The sequence below is a fragment of the Mesitornis unicolor genome, unplaced genomic scaffold, assembly GCF_000695765.1.
Source record: "Mesitornis unicolor isolate BGI_N332 unplaced genomic scaffold, ASM69576v1 scaffold17263, whole genome shotgun sequence".
Classification (NCBI taxonomy): Eukaryota; Metazoa; Chordata; class Aves; order Mesitornithiformes; family Mesitornithidae; genus Mesitornis; species Mesitornis unicolor.
The window spans coordinates 10832-26349 of NW_010175532.1; the positions used below are offsets into that span (position 1 = coordinate 10832).

The following is a 15518-nucleotide window of genomic DNA, read 5'->3' on the forward strand; positions in this document are numbered from 1 at the left end:
ATTCAAAATTGTAAATAATGCTGAGTCACTTACTGTCCAAGATTTAATTACATTACATCATAACCCTTTCCACCTTGTCTAAAAATACAGTCTTGGGAGCATGTTTACATTTAGTTAATCTTGCTCTGCTTTTCTAGGGTGGAAGGAAATGTGTTATAGAGCATCTTGGAAGTAAACTCCCTGTGCTGTCAGGTAATGTTGCTGTGTTTTTTGTAGACCACGCAGGTATTTCATTCTGTCATCTCAAATGGCTCTGCACCCAGAATACCAGTCTGAGTTGGAAGCTCTTCAAGCTGAGAATGGGGAATCAGTGTTGATCCTGGACAAATGCACAAATCTGTCAGATGGAGTCCCCGCTGTTCGCAAGCGCTGTCACAAAAATCAGGTCTTTGATTATCCTCAAGTGCTTCAGGTAAGGCCGTCTCTCCTGCAAACTTCTCTTCCCCTTGACGAGTCTTAGCTGTGGAGCTCTTCCTGTTTAGCACTGGTAGGGTACTTCCTTGTGTTTAGTTAACTTGCTGGCTATCTTTTGAAAGTGCGTAACTCGTTACGTTAGCTTGGATATTATATCCCAACTTTACTCTTGTAAGCATGAGTTCTTTTTAGAAGTAGTATGTACTCAAACTGATATGCAGACCATGCTGAAATTTGAAAACAGTGCTTATGTCTAACAACTTCATGGGATTGGTCATGGTGGTCTTCTAGGAACACATGACAATGTCATGAAAACTTGAAAAGTGTTACAGACATAATGCCAAATCCAACAGCAATGGGAGGAGAAACTTTTGGAGGCCAGACAGAATTGCTTACTTTAAAATTAGAAAAGAACATTGGAATCTACATCCTCCAGAATAACTGGCAAAAGTACCTTCAGCAGGCATGAATTTGGAATTTATTTTTCACAGGACAGTCCAGAGCTTGCTAGATAAAGCTTGGAACAGAGGATGGCTTTGTCAGTTGGAGGGAAGATTGAATAAACTTTGAAGAGCTTATGCTTGGATTTATCTGGGGCAAAAAACAAGTACTACATTTAAGGAGCAGCTTGGTAGTTAAACCCTACAAAATTTTCTGTGTAGATATGACAGACTGAGCGAGAAGACTTGTCAGTATGCAGCTATGAAAACATCTAGGTGAAATGTGTTTCATGGCCTTGGCCCAACTTCCAGAGGCCTTTTGATGTGTCAGAAGAAGATAAAACTAGATAGCATTCTCAGACCCCTGTGTCTCTTGGCAATTCACTACCAGAGAGGTGCTTTGGATGCAGTGTAGTGAAGTAAGTTATGCCACTGTGCTCTCTCTGTGGCCACCAGCACATAATCTGTCTTTGAACTTCAGCAAGTGATGATAAAATAACAAACAAGCTGAGGAAATGCAACATTTCCACTCATGTTTTGTAGGAAGTATGTTTAAAATTCCTTGTGGAGGATGGGGAGGGACACCAAAGGGTCATCCTGAGTCCTAAACTTTCAGCTGAAAGGGAGAAAAAAGTATTTGTTTGCTTTATTTCTTTAAATACAAACTGGATTGCTCAAGGATAGCAAGTCAGGGAATATATGTCTGTATTTTGCTGAATATGATTTTATAACTCAGAAGAGAGCTGGCACATGCCGAGATTGTTAAAATACTTTCCTTTGCAGAGCCCTGCATCTCCCTTTGGAATGTCTGGCTGATAACAGTGGTGATGCGAGGAGCTGTATTTATAGTAACCTTTGTCTAGACAGGAAAAATGGTTATCTGGGCAGATGAGCATGTGTGTCCGCATCTGGGCAGCTTTTTTTTTCTCTCCCAGACCTTAACTGTAGTCTCTTCCACCTGCTGCTGTGTGATCTCGTGAGTCAATGGTTAAGATGTGTGTTCATTCTCTCTGCTCCTTTCATTCCCCACACTCTTTTCTTTCTTTTCCTGTCTGAGAGCTGGGGAAGGGGGGCTGCCATCACAGTTCATCCTTTCCAGCACTGCTTTTACAGATTTGCTACTAGACAAGCTCTTCGGCTTCTGGTTTGCTAATGCTTCCTGTTTGCAGTCTTCTCTTGGATGGGATTTTCACAAGTCTTACAATTGCATTAGGAAACAAGTGAAAAGCAAACAAACCCCCTTGTATTTTCTAGTTCCGTTTTGATGTTTTGCTGCCCTGCTGAGCCTCCTGGCTCCTTTTCCTCAGGCCACAGAATGCAAGCTGGAAAGATATTTTCTTATCTGTGGGAGTCTCTGTATCAACTTTATAATTTTTCTTTCTTAGACTTAGGGATAATACTGACTTGGGCTTTTTCCTTGTTTATGTAGCTGAACTCTACAAGCATTTATTTTGCAATCTTAATTCTGTAGCAAGATTCCTCAGTGGCATTGAGAACTAAAGTCCCTATCTACAGGGTGAGTGTAGTAGCATAGTCAAAAAGTCTTCTCTGCTGCAGTTTAAACTTACAGGTTTTGCCTTGTGCGTTGTGGACATGAGTAAGTGGATTATATTCTTCCTTTTTGCAAAAACTTTTTATGTCTTTGAAGCTCCCTTTAGCTCTCCTCTTCCTGCCTTTACCCCTTCAGAATAAGTAGTATTGATATAGTCAATCTTTCCTTGTAGATCATACTTTCAAGGTAAGTAATTATCCTTTTTTTAACCCCTGGAAGTGTATTTCTCAAGACTGAACACGCTGCTCCGTCTGAGGTCAGTGAGAAGAGTGAGTGATTCCTTCAAGTCTCTTAGATTGCACTTTTTTTTGCCTTCTAATACAACCTGGGTATTGTAATACCACCCTGGGTGGGTGGAGTGGTTTGCTTTTTCAACAGTACAACATTGCTGAAGTGTGAATACCCTTTCTTTTCCTGTCCTTTTGTAGGAAATGTTCTCTTCTGCAAAGTGCAAAACCTAGCCAGTTACTTACACTTTATATTAGTACAGTTAGTTATTTTTATCTAAGTGTTGAATGCTATGTGTATCAGTATCTTTTAGTCAGTTTTTCCATATAACATCAAACTCTAATCCTCTCTTTCACAATGCTTGCTAATCCTACAGAATCGTATGTGCTGTCAGATCTAATAAGTATGGTCTTAATTCTGCTATTTGGTTAACTCATTGAATATTGCTGTACCTAGGAAAGATTATTTGGTCCATCACTGTTTCGCCTGTGAATCCCCACTAACTGCTTTATACTTGAAGTTCTGTAACTATAATTTATGTAACTATAAAGCCTATGAGGGCTTTATCTAGCCCATGGTTTCTTAATTGACCTATGAAAACATTATCAAAGATGTCAAATGCCTTTTAAAGTTGAGATATGAAATTACTACTTCTCTGCTATCCATAGAGCTGGATTGCCGTATAATTGAAGAAAATTAGGTTGGCTTCATACAGTTTGTACTCTATAAGCTCACGTTGTTTGTTGCTCATCGTTATGCCAGACTTTCAAAGTGTTTAACTTATTTTTCCACTGGAATTTTCTCAATTAGAATTCTGAAGTTTGTCAATTAAAATAAAGCATAGAATAGTCCCATTAGCTGATTTCTTATCTTTCCACTTATAATATTTTCGAGCCTCTGGAAAATAAAGTCGCATAATTATTTTGAATTAGATAATAATTCATAATACATTGGCTGCACGGAGCAAGCCAGTTTTCCTTTTGATTTTTTTTTATGAGGGGCAGGGCAGGAAAGCATTATCTATATATACAAGGCAGGAAAGCGTAATACAGACATATACATACATACATGATATAGATCTAACATTTCCTTTTTTTCCCCTCATTTGTATGTTGGATACAATTTGTTGACAGGAGTCTACGTTCTGCATTGTTCTACGTGGAGCCCGCCTGGGACAGGCTGTGCTCAGTGATGTTCTTCAAGCTGGCTGTGTCCCAGTCATCATTGCTGACTCCTACATTTTACCTTTCGCTGAGGTTCTGGACTGGAAGAGGTCTGTATCCTCACTATCGTACATCAAGCCGTTGCATAAGAGACTTAATTGCATTCAGTGACTGGAATAAAATCTGTGTGATACGTCAAGTGTATTGGAGGTTACAAGGAATAGATTAGAATAGAAAGTAAAATGCTTGCAGTCTTTGCCCTTGATATGCATCAAAAATAGGGTAGGAAAACAAATGAGATGGGGATGACAGAGCATTTGGGTCTCCTGTAGCTGATAATATTTTTTCTAAAACAGACTTGCTTCATTATCTTGTGCTTGAATTCAGTGAGGACTGGTCTGCATTCAGACTCTTTTTAAGGAAAGCAAATGTAAGCATTGCATCACATAAATGCTGAATTCTTTGTATTGCATCATCATTCCTAAGTTCATCTGAGACTGAAAGGTGTAATTATTTTGTAGCTGAGTACACTGTTAAGAGCTTAGATTATTTTTCCATGCGTGTGCTATGCCCAGTTACATGATCTTAGGGTAACATGTCCACAAATTACTAGTTTGTATACATGGCACTGTATATGCTGTTGCTGTTTTGTCACTCCAAAAATCCCAGTTGACAGCACATCAGTGGCAATCCAGAGATGAGGATTCAGGGTTTATGGGTCTCTGTCCCTTCCGTATTTATTACATTGTCTGTACAGATCAGTCCACGGACTTTTGTGGTGTTATCTGTGAGCAGACTGGCTGGTGTTGTGAAGGAACTGCTACAGTTTCATTTACACTGAGAGAAGACTCCTTTCTGCTAATATCTTCTGATATTAGAATAGGACAAGATTCTGAGTTGGAAAAGCTGTTGACATCTTTAATGTAGAACTTCTTTCTTCTCTTACAATTTGTTTTCTGTTTTTGTTTGCTTATAGGGCCTCTGTTGTCATCCCTGAAGAAAAGTTGCCTGAAATGTACAGTATTCTGCAAAGTGTTCCCCAGCGACAGATTGAAGAGATGCAAAGACAGGTAAAATAATGCACTCTCTTTTAATAATTTTCCTTTATTTATGGTTAGAGTGTAGGCCATCTGCCTTACTATGAAATGCAGAATTTTGGAATGCAGAAGCTTCCGTTGCAATCTCGTGTTAATATTTTGATTATTCAGCCCTCTTCTTTATGAACATGTTGAACAGCAGCTGTTGGTCAGTACTACATTACCCATCAGGTCTGGAAGTTAAGAATATCGCATATGATTGCGATTGCAGAACACTTCAGTAGACAGACTTCAGTTTTGCAGGGTGATATTTGCCATGAGGGGAGACTGCCAGCTTCTACCAATGTAGTCAAACTCTCCTTAATTTCAGTTTTTCATGTGTCCCCTCTGCTTTCTTAATGCACCCTCAGATGGAAGCTCTCCCTGAATGTAGGTGTACTGCCTATTCTCATGTATTAACGTATTTCTGATGAAGTCACAGGGTATATTTGGTTTTTTATTTCTACATTGTATTTAAATTGCATTAAAGAAGAAGTTCAAGATTCTGCCTTTACCTCAAGAGAAGCTTTGGTTTGTAGGTAAATTTTAATTGCTCAAAATATGAGGGAAGCATTAAGTCCAAAATATTTTAAGTAAGTTGACAACTCCTCTGAGAGAGAAATTTTGTTTGTTTGGTGACTGGTGAGAGAGAAGGTCACAAAGTGTCCAAACTAGTGAATGAAGTCTGTGTCAGCTGGGTGTGTAGTCAAAAGGGAATGTCTTCTAGTTTAGTCTAGTTGATGCCTATTCCTGCTCATTAGCTTTGCTGTTATGGATACTGTCATCATCAGTTGCTTTAATTCTGGATCATAAAGTGAAGCTCAGCACATGAGGACTGTTAACTCTGTGAGGATTTTCACAAAGTGTGAAGAGTTTTGGTGTCAGATCAGGGGATAGGATTCAACCACATGATTCTTTCGATGGTTGGAAGATATAGATTACATTTTTGGGCCAGGGAAGAAGTAAGATGTTAACATGTATTGTGAACTTGTATCTAGAATCTTTCATCCTTGCCACCTTATTCTAAGCATATATTGCTAATAAGGTAGGGAGATACTGTTATAATTGTTTTTCCTGATGAGGAGCTGAGGCATAGAGAAAGTAAGAGCTGGGAATGTAGGGGAAAGGTGAACTATCTGATCTCCTGTGACTTTTAAAGACACATGAGATATCTGTAGTTGAATTTCCGCAAGAATTATGAAGGCATGTTTCTGAAATTCTTCCCTTACCCAACGTTAGTGACAAAGTCACCTTTTGTGTGCTCCTTGTAAAAAGTGACCCAAAGCATGGTTTTTCAGGGTGTAGCCTACAGCACTCTAGTAATTTCTACCTAAACAGTGCTTAAAGCTGCACAGCGTATATTAATACTGGGTGTGTGTGGAGAAAATACTCTCAAATTTAGCGGTAAATATCTTTTCACACCTGAATTCTGCTGCCAGCTTCATTTCATTCTCTGTACAGAGTCTGCAAATATCATAGCAGCCATCAGGGGTCTCCTTTCTCTTTAGTCCCTTCTCACAAATAAACCATTCTGGTGGGGCCCTCTGGCAGTGCCAAGTTGCCACCAGGGATGGCAGGTGGAAAAGTGTCTTTGCTGTTACAGCTCCTGGAAACATGATTTTGCTTTATTTTCTAGGGAGTTTTGCCTAATAAAGCTTTAAAAGTTACATTAATGGTCTGTTAAAGTGTGCATTGATTTCATTGATTTTCTTGTCCATTTTACTAATCTCACAAAATAAGAATTTCAGGATAGTGTTCTCCTTCTGCAGACAATGCACTTGACATTGTGGAGAGGTTAAACAGTAATTGTAAAGTATGAAATCAGGAAACTACACTAGTTTGAAAACAAAAACAAAACAATAAAAAAACCCAAACCAAAAACCAGGCAAAACAAACAAAACCAACCAACCAAAAAAAAGCCTAGACATTCACAATGAAACAAACCAACAAAAACCCCCTTAATTCAGATGATCTATGAATTGTCTATATTACCTGTACCTCCATAAAAGTAAGTTAAAATAGAAGATATTTTAATAGCCAGAAAGCAGTTCTGTTCTGTGTCTAAAGTGAATTTTGTTGGATTATAGATGGTTTGCAGTAGTCATTGGGTCCAAAATGACATATTTGAAACAGTTATTCCATTGACTGAAGGTGGGAAGTGTGTTTTTCTAAAGCTTCCTCTCACATCTCGATGCTTTTGTTGAGGATGTGGTTGTGTGTTTTGGCAGCATAGTACCAGGATGAAATCACAAGGTCTGTCTTTCTCTTGCCTTTGTGAATTTATTTCTGTCTGCATATTGTGGATACTTAAAACATGTTATTCATACATTTCATGTCCTCTCAGCCTTATTTACAAGGTAAAGTCCCAGTGTAAGCATCTGTGAAATTCCCTTGCTGATAACGTGGTCCTCCTCTGGCTGTCTGATATGGTGAAAAGGTACCAAGTGACTGATCTTGTGTGGGCTACCAGTAACTTGATTGCTTTTTCTCATTGGTAAATATGCACTGATATTCCACCTGTGCTACAGATTTTTGTTTCCTTCCTCCTCATCAGTCTCACAGGAGGGAGCAGTTGGACACTTTACTTGCTCTCTTTCGATTTGTACGGTTTGGAAAAGTATCTGAGGACTTTTTGGCTATACAAAATGTCTTCACCTCAGTGACAGTGTACAGGAATTAGTGAATGAAGATTCACAAAATAAGGCTAAAGTGATGATAGCGGAAGAGAGAATTTGAAGTTGACATGAGCCTTTTGAGGAGGCTGCTGCTAAGGGTAGTTTGGAAGCAAAGCAGATTTGTCATAAGTGCTCTGTTTTGTTTCTCGGGCGAGGAATTACTAAAATGAAACTCAACTAATATTTATAGAATGAATCTGCAAATGAACTGGAGTGATTTATACATGTTTTCAGATGTGATCTATAGCAGTTGTTTGTTCTTCTGAGCCATGGAAGGACAACAAAAGCTTCCAAGTATTCTAGTTTTGCAGGTAACCCATATTTCTCAATACTCTTTAAACCTCTTTCTTTTGCTGCTTCAGCTTCAAGGTCTACTAACACTTGATGTACAGTATTTTGATGCTTGTTTTTTGTCAAGTGCAAGAGGACTGACTGAAACTGGTCTTGTGGTATATTTGGGTTTTTTCCAGTCCATTCTAGTTTTCACCTAGCATTGCTCCTATTGAGGTGGAAACAAAGATAGTTAGACCACAATGATCGTGTTCTTTATTGTTTTTGCGTTGTGAAACCCTTGGTGTTTGATACAACAGTTACAAAAAGATTGGTTCACAACCGATGTTAAAATGAGGAAAAGTTGATCTTTGCAAAGGACTTTTATGAAAATTCGTATGAAAATTGTTTTGCAACATCTTACTGTTTCCTTTGCAGTTAGGATGTGCTTAGGTTTTTATTTCATAGACTGGTTTTGTTGCACATAAAATTTCAGTAGAGGACACAATACATTTTTGATACTGACTTGTGAAACATTCTGTGCCAGTACCTGCCAATTAATGTACTTTTTCAGTAAATTAAGAAACCAGTTCTCATGTTCTGATATGAGTATTGTTGAGATCATTCTCTTTTTAGCCAAACAAAATAAGTCCTTGCTCTAAAATAATCCTTAGTTGAGAAACCTCATAATTAAAACAAATTTTATTTTAAATGTTGGCTTGCCAGTTTTCTTTGTTGATTAGGTACTCTTTTTGCAGTATGTTATTGTAGTTGACTCTCTGGAGATCATGCGCCAAGGTTAAAATGTATATATACAAACACACACACATATATATACTTTTTTTTCAAATTGAAGTAGATTGCTTTTAATGAGTAATGCTTTTTCGATGCTAATTTTTTGCTTTATTTCTGGAAGTATTTCTAGTCATACATCTGCTGGAGAAGAATGGAAGGCTCTTAAAGAGAAATCATTACATTTAAAGTATATAAGAACACATATTTGAAAGTATTTTCTTATATGCTCTACACTGATCATGAGCATCACACACTACTGTCAAGAAGAGCTTGAAATACAGGTGCTTTAGCTTTGGAGTCATCAGCTGCTGGGATCTACAGCTGGCCTTGGCTGTGATTTCCCGTAGTACAACTTTATTTTGCTCAGTTGCTTTGTCAGACAGTACATGGTATAAACCAGCAAAGAGGTTTATTGGTTTGAACAGAGCTGGAGTGTGGGAAATCAGAATTAGTGTTTACTGTCCTGTGTGACACCTGATTGTGCTGAGACCTCTGGAGATCAGCCATATTAACTTAGGCTTTTATTGTTCAAATGTGCAGATCATTTTTCCCTGAACAATTCCTGGTTCAGTTTTCTGACTTTCCTCACAAAAAAGAATAGTTTCTGTGCTCATAGCCTAGGCTACACTGTTGTGCAAAGGTGTTACAATGCTGCATGTACAGTCCATGTCCATGAGAACTGAAGACTGGCGTATGATAGCTCTTATAAACTCCAACATATTGACCATCACAAAGAGCCTCTGCTAGTTAAGCTGCTAAAATTAATAGCAGTCTGGATGAAACTTATGCATCCCTGGGATTGCTGTCTTGTCTGTTTTCTACAGTAATGTTGTCATTCTCATTTTCTTTGAAGCTTCCTTGAACCATCCCCCTCTCCCAAATAGTTCCATATGGGGTCTGAAGCACTGGCAGAAGTGCCCAGAGGCAAGTCGATAAGCAGCTCAGCTGCACAGCTACTGATCCAGCAGACTTGATGCTGCATCTTTATGATTTCATTTTTTCTGCACCACAAACCAGCTCCCAGGTAATAGCAAAGTTCTAAAGCAGAAGGACAGGAAATAGAAGTGTAATAGATCTGTATGATAGAGAGTGAAATTTGGAATTTTGTCTTGCTCCTGAAGAAGAGTGAAATAAGTAAAGGAAAAATGCAAAACAGCTTTGCTGGTATCTGCCTATCTCATGCCTTGTATAGTTTTCCTCTCAACAAGTTTTTCTAATGTTTTGCTTTGAAAACCTGTTAATCTCTAGGAACATATATCACCACTGTAGCTGATACATAAGTTTCTTTTACTTGTATGAAAGTTTTCCTCAACTGACACCTGAGGCTCTGTGCCTTTTTTCTGCTCTTTTACGAGAGATGAATCTGTTTGAATATACAGGCGTTTTGTAAATGTTTGTCTTCGCTAAGTATCAACATACTTGGAAATCTTTTAACACAGATAGGCTCATTAAGGCATAGGATCAGAATATGAAAGTACTATGCAACGGGAGTAGAAGAGTTACTCCTCTGTTTATTTAGACATTCTTTCTCACTGGATGGATTTTAGGTGAGGAGTTTTTTTTCAAAAGAAAGCTTTGCGTGCCTGGTCCTTTTTGACTTTATAACACCCTCCATCTCCCCAAAATAAAACTTTTGAATTAATATCTAATCTGGAAGACTGTGCACTGTAATGGTACAAGAATGAAGAGCTGGTGTTCTGGAGTGCAGGAATTCTTTTCATCCTTGTCTTCTAGGGAAACAGGGGTATGATCATATACAATATGCATGCTGATTTCTCTTCTGATTCCTGTTACTGCCCAATTTCAGCCAAACTTAGAGAGGTAGAGATGTTTGAGATATGAAATTCCATTAAATTAGGTAGCTGTGTGAAAGGTAATCCAGAACAGTATGGATTTTAAAGGAAAATTTTCAGCTCATGCTAACAGTAATAGAAAAACCCCTTGCAGTTACCCCTAATGAAGATTCTGCTTTGGGAAAGGTTTTATTTGGAATTGGCACATCTTAGGACAAAGAAATTCAGGTACAGCTTGATCAGATGATAAAGTGACAAACGAAATTCAATATACAAAGAATGGGGTATCTATGCAATTTAAAACAGCTTTCTCATAGACAGTAATCACCTTTCAGCTAGCTGCAGTCACTTGGTAAAGAGTTCTTACAGCTATAGTAAATAGTTATGTGAAAATATAAATTATATGGTCAGTTGTGGTCAAAAAAAGTAATACTAAGAATTTTTAGAAAAGAGGTAGAGAACAAAATGGAAAATACTGTGGCACTGCATAAATCTGTTGTATGTCTGCACCCTGAATACAGCCCATAGTTATGGTTCTTCCATCTTAAAAAGGATATAATAGAACAAGGATGATCAGAAGTTTCATGAGAAGAGTGATTAAATAGCCTAACACTCTGCAACTTGAAAATGAATGGCTGAGGATAAGATGAGGAGCAAGAGCTATGAAATAAGAAGGTCATGAAGAAAGTGAATGGATTTGACTGTACATTGTTTGATACAACTCTGCTCTGCCCTCTGGCTTAGAAGTTCCTGAGGTGCAGACTTCTGGAAGCTGGAGAGTGCTCTGGGGAAGTGGTGGCTTATGTGTGCTGTGCCTGCATGTGGAGTTCCTCAGGTACCTCCTGCAGGCCCTCGTCAGAGACAGCATGCAGGAGCAGGCAGCTGTTTGGTCGGACCTGGTTGGGTCGCAGTGGTGCAACTTCAGGACTCAGGTTTGCAGGAGACCTTGATGTTATAATGCCTTGTGAAATAACCTTGTCAGATCATCAGTGGGTTTTTGAGTGCATCTTAGCTTTACTGGCTGCCAGACACTTCAGAGAGAGAATATTGACTCTCATGTATGGTTCCTCCTTTGTATGAATGGATAATTCCCAGCATTATTGATTTTGATTAATTAAAGTTTCAGATAATCACAACCTCTTCTCTTTTTTAATTTTTTAATTTAATTAATTTTAATTATTTTTTTTAATTTTGTGGACAATTAAAAGCTAAAATGCTATGTAAATTCAGTTTTTTAAATGTGGATAGAAGACACATAGTTTGCAATGTTTGTTCCCACAACTGGAATACCTGGGCAAGCGATTGTGGTTTTTCTGGTGCACGCCCCAAGTGCCTCAGCCCTGACCTGAAGAGAAGTTCAGACTCAGGGTCAAACAGAGCTGAAGACACATGCATAAATCAGTGACTTGTTTTAGTGCCACGTTAAAACAACATGAGTGGCTGGCTTTTCTGACCCCTCCTCCCTTTCATTTAATGTGCTTCTTTGGCTCTTCTTTAAAGAGGGCTCTGTAAAGTAATTTCAGCTCTTATCAGCTTGCTGACAGCTATATGAGCCTTTCTGCAGGCTCCAAGCGATCAGTGCCGGCGTGTGAAACGTCCCATTCTTACAGTGAAATGGTCCTGGAGAGAGTTAAAGCAAATGGGTGGTGGAGTTTTCCTGTGGGTGGTGCAGCTCACATAGGAGATGGGGTTTAGTTCTTAGCCAGTTAAACAGAACTTAATTTCAATATCTGGACCCTGGAAGCTCTGTGAGCATAGTTAGATTTTTACAAGTCCTTTTAATGAGAATATTCAACTTCCAGCTGCAGTTCTTTTCCTGACAGGGGACAGCTTCTGTCTCCGTGTTCTTTAGACTCATCATTGTCAAACTTTCATCTCTCTGCCATTTGTAGCATTTTAAGGAGTGTGATTGGAGAGGCTAACCCAGCTTTAATCCTCCCAGAGTGCTTCGGTGGAGCTCCAGGTCCCCCATAAATGTCAGGCCTGGACAATTTGCCATCTTATCAGATGCAGTGAAGTTAGTTCCAGCCCTCTCACCCCTCCCCCAGAGGAAAGATTTGTTGCTGCAAACAGCAAAGGAAAGAGAAAACTCTTTCCTGGCTCACTGCCAGGATCACCAGGGGAGTTGTAGAATCCTTGGCATTTATATATGAGACGTGCATTGCTCCCCCCCTCCTCTCTTCATCTGTTGCGAGACTATCCTTATCCTAGATTTATTTTTTGCTTGTCTGTCCTGCTCTGTTACTTTACAGAATGAAGAAAACTGTTTTTGTGCTTGTTATATTACAGAGCAGTTTTTGTGGCATCTCTGAGAAAGAGCTCAGAAATTTGAGAGCAATCAGCACCTCAGTGAATAATTTTTATAGGATGCAGTTGTGCTGCCTTTGTATCTAGGCTTGCAGCCTCTAAAGATCAAAAGGTTAGACTTCAACTGTAAGAGGGAAATTGTGCTGTTTGAAGACAGTACTATTTTTTGTTTAAGATTACATTTTAAGAATCTGCATTTTAAGAGTCTGCATGTTGTTGCAAAGTGGACTTTTGGTACTTACCCTTTGTAGATTGCTATACGCAGCTTGGATAGATTAGAGAGAAACCCAGATGATCCAAAAAGGAAAGGCATGTTCTTCTTTTAGAGACAATATTTGAAAATATTCTGTGTCATGCACATGAAGCATTTAGCTGCAGATAAGATGAAGCATCTCTGCTGGTGTTCTGCTCTTTCTTTGTCAAGTTTGTCTCATTCTGAGAGAAGACCTTATCACCCTCTACAACTACCTGAAAGGAGGTTGTAGTGAGGTGGGCGAGGGTCTCTTCTCCCAAGTGCCGGGTGATAGGACAAGAGGAAATGGCCTGAAGTTGTGCCGGGGAGATCTAGGCTGGACATTAGAAGAAATTGTTTCACTGAGAGGGTGTTTAAATACTGGAATAGGCTTCCCAGGGAGGTAGTTGTATCACCATTCCTGGAGATGTTCAGAAGATGCATCGACGTGGTACTAAAGGACATGGTTTAACTGAAGATTTTGTACAGTTAGGTTATGGTTGGACTTGATGATCCTGAAGGTCTTTTCCAACCAAACGATTCTATGATTTGTTATTCTCTGTTCTCCCTCTGCTGCTTAGCCTGTACCACATCACATTTCTTTATCAGATTCACTTGTTCCACATACCCCTTCATCACTGAAAGTGTTACAACTTCAGTATTTACCTATACAGTATAAATACACTGCATTGCTGCAGTAATTTGCATGTGTGTTTGTTCAGTAGTAGTAGTAAATATGCCTTGGTCTTGTATCCATTTTACTGATCAGTGGATAGGGGCATAAATAACCAATATAAATTCAAGTCATAATATTAATAGTGAAATTTAGAAGTCCTAGATCCTGTTTTAATGACTCAGTCAAATGTATCTTACAACACAGAAGGAATGTTTGGCTTTTGAGTTACAAAGGTTTTACATGTTCTGTAGAAACAATCTGCTGCCAGATGATCTTTAGATGGCTTTTCCTTTAATCTTTTTCTGTAAATTGCACAGATATATCTAACAGTTTCTTAGCTGCCTGTATATAGGAAAATTATGTGTTTTGAAATGTATTTTTCAAATGAAAAAGTGGGCTGTGCTAGGAATATACTGTAATGCCCTTTGACTTGCAAATGGTGTAACATATCTGGGAGTTGGTTCCTTCCTTTTCCCTCTGCTCCTCTTTTTTTTTTTATTCCTTCTTTATTTTTTCTTTTCTCTCCATTGCCTGACAATTTTGAATGCTCTTTAGAAATTAAAATGGCACCTGGCATTAGTTGTCTTTGAATACATATTCTGTGCTGGTGGCTTAAATTTGTACAGATGCTCTGAAGAGGAGGATTATAGAGGATGTGCACATTCCAGGATACTAATAGTGGAGTAGGAAATCATGGATAGAAGTTGTTAGATTATGGTTAAGCTTAGGAAGTAGAGTTTCATGCAACTGGACTCAGCTGGTAATGGAATTCTGGTCCCAGCAGTTCAACAGAATAATTCATCTCAGTTCCCCTACACAGCACAGTCTACCACAAAATGCTGCTCAACTTGCTCAACTGTAGCAAAGAAAAGCAAAAAATATCAATGGTGCGTGTTGAGGCATTGGGGAAAACTTTCCTGATCCTGAATTTGGTGGTTAGGTTACACCTGAGCATGAGCGCAAGGCCCATTAACCAGCTGTCTGAAATGCCTCAGTAAGCTGGCAGCACCAAGCCCCAGCTCTGCACTCATCGTCTCACCACTTGTTTCTATCTGTTGCTCCTGTGTTTAATTCAGGGAATCTCTTGAGATATGAGTTCCATCTATTGCAGGAGCCATGTTATACATATTTCAAAGGGAACAGGTAAACAACTCCTTCCACCTGTTTTTAATTGTTCAGGTGAATCAAAACATTAATACTGAATAAATATCTCACTCTGCTCTGGTGAGACCTCACCTGGAGTACTGTGTCCAGCTCTGGAGTCCTCAGTACAAGAAGGACATGGAGCTGTTGGAGCAGGTCCAGGGAAGTGCCATGAAAACTATCTGAGAGCTGGAGCACCTCTCCTATGAAGACAGGCTGGGAGAGTTGGGGTTGTTCAGCCTGGAGAAGTCTGGGGACACCTTACTGCAGCCTTCCAGTAGCTGAAGGGGGCCTACAAGAAAGCAGGAGAGGGACTGTTTACAAGGGCAGGTAGGGATAGGACGAGGGGCAATGGTTTTAAACTGAAGCAGGGTAGATTTAGATTAGATATTAGGAAGAAGCTCTTTACTATGAAGGTGGTGAAACACTGGACCGGGTTGCCCAGTGAGGTGGTGGAGGCCCCATCCCTGGAGACATTCAAGGTCAGCCTTGATGGGGCTCTGAGCAACCTGATCTAGTTAAAGCTAGCTCACTGCAGGGGGGCTGGACCAGATGACCTTTAAGGGTCCCTTTCAACTCCATGCATTCTATGAAATACACAAATGCTGGTCAGTGGCGTACTTTCAATCTTTCTTCAGGGTAGCAAGGGCTTCTGTAATAAGCTTTAATGTTTATCTTTGAGTTAACTTATCTTTTTTACAAAATTTGCTTTCATGCAGTAAAGTATCCTCTTTAATAAATAACTCTTGTTTAT

General features: G+C 39.2%; 1 protein-coding gene across 1 annotated transcript in view; it reads left to right on the forward strand.

Moving 5' to 3' along the window:
• The window catches only part of EXT2 (exostosin glycosyltransferase 2), a 74401-nt gene that overhangs the window by 8851 nt on the left and 50032 nt on the right, over positions 1–15518 (forward strand). Inside the window, exons 4-6 of the mRNA XM_010181424.1 lie at positions 217–412; positions 3768–3907; positions 4774–4867. Of these exons, the coding sequence (XP_010179726.1) occupies positions 217–412; positions 3768–3907; positions 4774–4867 (430 nt within the window). The remainder of the gene's footprint in view (positions 1–216; positions 413–3767; positions 3908–4773; positions 4868–15518) is intronic.